The sequence below is a fragment of the Puntigrus tetrazona genome, chromosome 13 (genome assembly GCF_018831695.1).
Source record: "Puntigrus tetrazona isolate hp1 chromosome 13, ASM1883169v1, whole genome shotgun sequence".
Taxonomy (NCBI): domain Eukaryota; kingdom Metazoa; phylum Chordata; class Actinopteri; order Cypriniformes; family Cyprinidae; genus Puntigrus; species Puntigrus tetrazona.
Window position 1 is genome coordinate 14838987 of NC_056711.1, and position 7575 is coordinate 14846561.

A 7575-nucleotide genomic window follows, 5' to 3' on the forward strand; every position below is an offset into this window, starting at 1 on the left:
GACAGCAAGAAAAATTGGACATCTAAGGTAGGGCTAACTTTTAGCTTCCTAAAAAAATGGTTTTACATGCTCTGAGCTTTAATCAACCCTTCACTGCCATGGTCATGCCAAGCTGCTTTTCGTGAAGATGATGCAATTCACTGTCTGACACCAGCACAGTATTGTACATGTCTTTGACATCACTTTAACCATTTTTTTTTGACACGTGAACAGACAGTATTCATCGCAATGTGCAACACATGCCTTTAAATTTCTCAGCTTTTTTAAACACACTGATAATTATTCTCATGTTTAGTTCTTGCTATTGCTTCAAAATGTGGCTTTATGTGGATTCATTGATTAATGAAATCAGTTAATATGTTTTCAAATGCTTTTTTTTCCAGTACATTTTTTTTTATTTTACATGGTCCGGGTCTAAATTGCATGAATCAAATGATTGCAATTAATTAAATTATTTATTATGATTATTCATTTTATATTATAATATAAAATCATATAGTGTATAGTTCTATAGTTTTAATTATATAATCAGGGGTGACAAAAAAACTATTTTCATGATAAATTTACGTTATGTGTCAGAAATATACAAGGCTTTCACTGTGTCAGTCAATATAAAACAAACATCTTGTGTTTTTTTTAATTATAGAATTTGTTATGCATATTTAATGCACATTTGGTTGTATAGATGATTGTTCAGTGCCACGGTTCATATTTACTGGTAAAATATGGAAAAAAAAGTGGTTTGCGTGTTGGTTAAACATTGGCTAAGCCTTGTGGTAACATCATATCTTCCTGACACATTTCCTCTTGCGCGTTAGTTGATGTTAGTCATGTGCTGAGCTCATTTACATTAAAATATGCTCATTTTTATGGGGTTTTTTATGTTATTCCTGTATCATATGAGGCCATGTTCCTGTAGGAAATGAAGTGAATTGAGTTGTCCCTGCGGTCAGCAGTTATTTGGCAAAAGTTTCCTATCAAAATACATCTGGTAAGTACATTTCTGATTTATTCATATTTATCCTTAGGTTATTAGTCTAATGAGAATTTTTAAGGGTGAATTCACTGAAGAATTTCGGCACTTTTGTAAATATGTTTTACATTTTTATTAACCAAATGCGGTGCAGTTTAACTAGGCACGAAATGTGCTGAAATAGTCCTGCATCAGATTAAATTAAACCGCTAATTAAATTTTTGTATATATTTAATTGCAAGAAAACACACACGCCGATGTAAAAATGTATACCTTGGAGTGGTTTGTAGCAGCTTTACCTAAAAAAAAAGCATCTATGAAATGCATGAATGTAAATTCACGGTTTGTGGCGTTGCCTGATTTGAATGATTCCATAAGTGAATTGTAATTAAAATGCTGCAATTCATTCTAGGTGAATTCCCCCTACAGCGTTTACAGCGTATGTTTATTTCCCATGCATAATAGCGAATATATTCGGTGGCTGCTTCATATAAAAAGAAAGCAATAAAGTCAGTAGTTTTGTTTTGTGAAACAATTTAAAACCAAATAAACAAAACAATACCATTCTGTCACAGACAAAAGATGAAGAACCACTTCAATGTTAGCTCCTTCCCCAGCCTGAGCGCCCCAGCGATTGTGGGAAACGCTTGCGGAATCGACTTCAGTCAAGACGGCATCTTTCTTCCCGTCTTGTACGGGATCTTCTTCATTATCGGCACTCCTTTAAACCTGTTAGCGCTCTTTGGGCTCTACAGACTCATCCAGTCAGAGAACGTCCTACCAGTGTATGTCATCAACCTTCTGATCGCGGATCTAATTCAACTTCTGACTTTGCCTTTGTGGATAGACTACTATGCAAACGGACACCACTGGCGCTTCGGACCCCGGAGCTGTCAGTTCATGGGTTTGTTTTTTTACATTAGCATTTACGCGGCCATCTTCTTCATGTGTATCATCGCTCTAGAACGTCACTTGGCCATCGCCAGGCCTCTCAGTTTCAAGTATCTCCGTAACTTGAAGTTTGCTCGCTGGATTGCACTCGGCATTTGGATTCTAATTGCGGTGCCACCTGCCATTGCGTTCGACAAGCTCTTTCCCAAGCAGGGAAATTACACTCTTTGTATCGAGAAGTATCCCTCAGAGGGCAGTTTTATCACCTACAGGCTGATTACTCTGCTTGTGTCCTTCATCATACCCCTGAGTTTCATTGTTGGTCTCCACAGAGAGACCGTGCGCTCGCTGATGGCAATCAACTCGCTTTTATCCGAGGAGAAGAGGAGTATCAGGGGTCTGCTCACCCTTCTGGTGGCCGTGTTTGTCACGGTGCTGGGGCCGTATCATTTCATCGGCTGTGTGAAGTACGTCGGACTGCTGATACACAGCAGTCCTTGCGTTTGGGAGAAGGCTGTGTTTGTGCCCTATCAGTTAGGACGAGGCTTTCTGAGCCTTAACAGCTTGCTGGATCCTGTGTTTTACATCTTTCTCCGCAGAGACTTCCGTGCCGTCGCTGGCAAGTACTTGCCCTGCCTGAGGAGAGTGAGGAGCAGATCGTATCGGACAGAGAAAGCAACAAGCTCCACTCTAGACTGTGATTGAAAATGTCCCCCTGGTTATGTATTTCAAATACACTTTGGACAAAGAACTAAGAAACTATGCCAAACTCATACAGAAGGCTTAATTAAATCTATGGTGGCGCCGTCATCTAAGACAGATGTTTCAGCATCATTGTTCATTTTTATTTAGAAGACATTTGGCATTGCTATGCTTTTAGTTGGCCCTGCTAGCTCTTGACCGTCTTGTTTGTCTGTTGATCATTTCCATGCCTGCACTGCAGGAATGATTTTTATTTTATTTTAATTGATCTCATATTATCTTAGCTTATTTGTCTCTCAGGATTTTCTACGTCTACACTGCTGAAACAAAAAAAAAAAAACATATTAACATTTCATTATGTTTTTGGCAGTAGACTTGGTGGTATAGGGTAAACTTTGTACATTTTTAAAAGAACTTGCCTTTCCTGCAGGATCACTGCTGATACTATTTCAGGTGCGAAAATATAACACGTCTAGTCAAATACATGCACATCTTTCTTATAACCAACTTTACCAAGAATTATATTTCTTTCTGAATTCTTTGTCTCTCAGTCATTTCCATGTTTGGAACAAAACTAGAATATTAATTCTATTTCATTGTGTTTTTGGCAGTAGACTTGGTGGTATATAGCTTAGATTTCTTTGAATTTAAAAGGAAACTTCCTTTTTTCGCACATTCAGTGCTGATACTATTTTGGGTGTGAAACTGAAACCAAATCTAGACAAATACATATGCACATCTTTCTTTTAGTTAATATAATAACCAACAATTACATTTCTTTCCTATCCCTGAAAAGGTAACACACAACATCTGAATAAATCGGGTTGATGTTGTTTCTATACATATGACCTGTTTTTCTGAATAAAATGATTTTATCTTAGTTTATTTATCTGTCGGTCATTTCTATGTCTACGCTGCTAGAATTGAATTAACGGTTCTATGCTATTTCATTATGGTCTTAATAATACACACTGTATAGTGTTCGATTATGTGTTAAACAAAGCAATTTAACTTCACATCACATTATATTTTCATCATTGAAACAACGAATTATGTAAATAAATAAAAGATTTCAGTTCACATACAGACAGTTTTCTTTTGGTGTTCAAGAAAGACCTCCCCCTTGAGCAAGTGATTCTCGTTTACAGGAAGCTGAGGTTTGACCAGTGAAATAAGTTCCCTTGTGATATTCAGTCATAATCAGTATCCGAAAGCTCTATTCCCATGTGAAATGCCAACATGTCATTTTCAAGCAATGTCTTTTTGGGAAAAATCAAGTTGGCAGAATTTAGATGTCCAACTGCAGTATGTCTCACTGTGAGATTTTTTGTGCCAGATTTAATAATTACACCCACTGCCATCAACTGCAAATGCAAGACAGAGACGTGTCTTGCCAAGGGTCACAGCTTGCATGAGACCATTAGAAACACTCTGCAATTATAACATTTTATATTGATTTTCATCATTTGCCAAATCTATCTACATACTCACCTCTCAGTTTAATTCAGATGTGTAGTGTTAGGGCATCAAAAAAGGAATGTTTCTTTTGTTAAAGTCTACGAGATAAAGTCTACGGTGAACGACTGTTTTGGCCATAAATTCCCTCAACTGCAATAAAGCAATTGATCACATTTAAAAAAAAATGTCACAGTCCAGCACTTTATAGAGCGAACTTTAGAAACTTTGTTATATTTGTGATAGTTTAATCTTCATAGTAGATTTTTTTTTTACTCTTATGCTTCAAGAGATGACATTTGTGCACTTCCAACAGGAACTACACTTTTCTTTACAGAAACATTACAACCATCGCATCATTATTCTGATCATAAATGCTTTTTAACCAAGTCAATCAACATTGCAGAAACTGTTGAGATATCCCGAAAGTGTTATATGATTGGTCGCTTTCTCTGTTTCCCCCAAAAATTCTGCACACCTTTGAAAAGCTATGCAATTCAAAGCGAACAATGTGTCTTCAAACCAGCCGTGTTGCTAATGTTCTGTTTCTTTGACTGCATCTTCAAAAGTTGTCAAAGTTTTCCTTCTATTGAAGTCTGCATTTGATCATGTTTTATGGAAGTGTGTAGGCCGACCGACTATAACATACAACTACCCACGTGCTATTCTCTATGGGTAAGAAGAGAAGAAAACTGTGAAATCCTGTAGCTTTTTTGTGCTTTACATGATCAGAGTATTAAAAGAATAAATTGAATGAATGCATTCATGTTTGTACTGTTGAAAAAGCATGTGTTTTACTATGAATTCATGCTTCTTTCTCACTCTTTAAACTTGCTTCTGTACTTTGACACTGACTGAAACTTTACTGCGGTACAATGTAGATGAAGTAAATGGCATACATAAAAACACTAGAGGTTTATTAGGACAAATTTATTAGGACTATTTCTTTGAACAAGACTGCTATATTCATGCCGCTGTCCCAGCAGCATGCCATACCCATTGGACTTTTAAGGCTTCAGAGAAAGTATCACAGACACTCACAAAATGTAAACGGACATCCTTATTATCTTGACAGAAAACACAAACAAAGACAAACAAAATATTGCTTGTATAAGGACTTGCATTTTTACATTGCATGGGTGTAAGTTAATGAAACAAAAAGTGCAGTGTATCTGGCCCTTTACAGTATTTCACTTTCAAAACCGTTTCGTCTGCTGAATGTTTGTTTATGAAAGGGTTTTAATCAGCTGACCAATTGCCATGTTAAACATGTACATCCATTGACCACGCTGTACTTCTGTTCCTCGGCATCGTTTTCTTATCAAGTATGGCACTACCCTTACTAATTTTATTGATATTACCTGTGAATTATTACTGGGGCAGATTAGTAAATATGCATAAAGACTTTTACCAAAATACATAATTTGTAGACAAATACATTTTAACATATGCTTCACATATATGTAATGTGAAGATCAACCATGAGTCACTCTAAAAGATATATATATATGTGTGTGTGTGTGTGTGTGTGTGTGTGTGTATGTTTGCTTCGGTGCATTTCATTTGTATCTTTTTTTTAGCTGCCAGGTTGCCAGATTCATGTTTATCTGTTTCATTTAAAACTGAACACACTTTTAAAACTGAACGCGCTTCACAGTTTTTTGCGAAACATACAGCAATAATATAATGTTGCCTGATTCACGTTCACCTGTTTTGGATACTGTGAAACGTGCAAAATGCAGCGTGACATCATTTTGCAAAAATTTCGCCACTGGCACGTTTTTTGTTTTTTTTTCTGTGAGTGTGGTTGTGCCTCATAGTAGGCTAAGAGTATCAAGCACTATAGTATTGATTTCAGTAGGTATGTAGTAGATTGTCTCACGTAGGAATGGCAGCATTTTGATTTTAGATTAGCTCTTGTCTGTTCCTTTAACCTGCCTTGTCACTCGCTAGGTCACGCAGACCCAATTTGTCAATGAGCTCATTGTAAAACCCCTCGGTAATGACGTGGGTGGGCATGATGGGTCTGTGCTGGTCCTGCATCAGAGCTTATTGATCCCCACACCTGAAATACTCCTCAGATATGTATCACGTCAGGTGGGTCTCTTATCAGTGACTTGCAGGCCCGTGCACTCCTTTAATGGAAAAATTTAACGCAAAACTTTAAAAAGACTCGAGAGACCTGAATATTTCAGTCAGCGTGCAGCTGCTGGCGGATAACCAAGCCAACAAGTCACCTTTGAACGAAACTCAAACACTCCTCCAGTTTTTTTCTTTGTAACATTAATCTTGTTGCCTTGCATAACGAATTATAAATTATCATGAATAAAACAGTATTTTGAAAAGAGTTGACTGGTCTATTAATTGTTATTTATTTTATAATAGATAAAATGGAAAGGAAGTCTTTCACACTAAAGCTACAGTAAAATATTAATAATGAATTATGCCCACTAAGTCAGTTCGCTATGTGGCTATCTAGCAAACACAGCTTCCTCTACTTCTCCGATGTACTAAAATGGAAAAAAACTAAAAAGCTTTGAAACTGTCCGTCTATTTTAGGCTGTTATAATAATATATTTCAAATCATATATTGCTGCGTCATTTATTATTATTATAATATTTTTACTCCTTCAGAATTATTTGAAAATATTGAAATATTGAAATATTTTTCAGGCTAATTGTTAGAAATCAGATAATTCTTCAGTGAAAGAGGTGACTGGCTTATTTAAAGTCCGCGTGAACCGGAAGTTTGCGACCTATTTTACTTCCGTGTTTAGACTTACTTCAGAGAGAAACCTAATTTTGAATTGGTTAAACCAGAGGACGCTGTGTATAATGTTATTGTATCTCAAAGGAAAGATTCGACTCTGAATCATTGAAACGGTTTGTTTTTAAAAAGAATGCCAAGCCGTTTCGTGTTAAAGTCAGCGTAAAACATCAGCGTGTTGCTCCTCGCGCGTTTGTCAGAATGAAAATGCAGATTCATTCTTTGCCACTAGATGTCACTTTTGCAGCGGGAATAATAGCGGTTTATAATAACGCTGCAAACAAAACAACATAGAGCTCACAAACGTATCGTGCATTACAGTCGTGATTAAACGATAATGAGATCAATCGGACCAAGCGCTGCAGATTAACGTAATGCAAAGGAAGGGTTTGGAAAAATGAATCCTTGAGCGAATCGTCTGGGAGTCGTTGAGAAGGTAAGGTAAAAATGAATGCATATTATAAAAAAATGTTTTTTGACCTTGCATGCATGCATGTATGTTGTTGGGGACTCTCAAAACAAAAATACGAACCTTTCATTACCTATAACACGGGCACTTTGCTCCTGTTCTACAGTTTGTTCTTGCAGGAATGGCAGCATTGTAGAAATGCTTTCATTTAAGAGTTGCTATGAAATGTTCTCTTAAGCAACACCTCGAGGGTCACAGAGGGTCACGAAAAGCACATCTTGCCATGCAGTGGAAACTTCTTACTTTCAACATAAGTGACAGTTTCAGTATTGCTAACGGGCAGAGTGTGATGGACAAAATGTTGTCGTTTTCTCAAAA

The 7575-nt window shown here is 36.8% G+C and overlaps 1 protein-coding gene across 1 annotated transcript; it reads left to right on the top strand.

Annotated features, from left to right (window-relative positions):
* The first annotated feature begins 795 nt into the window (after positions 1 to 795).
* zgc:171579 (uncharacterized protein LOC557116 homolog) lies at positions 796 to 3446 on the top strand. The gene is made up of 2 exons (XM_043256277.1): positions 796 to 991; positions 1549 to 3446. Exon 2 carries the CDS (start codon positions 1556 to 1558, stop codon positions 2567 to 2569), a length of 1014 nt encoding a protein of 337 aa, XP_043112212.1. The 5' UTR covers positions 796 to 991; positions 1549 to 1555; the 3' UTR covers positions 2570 to 3446.
* Positions 3447 to 7575: the final 4129 nt, after the last annotated feature.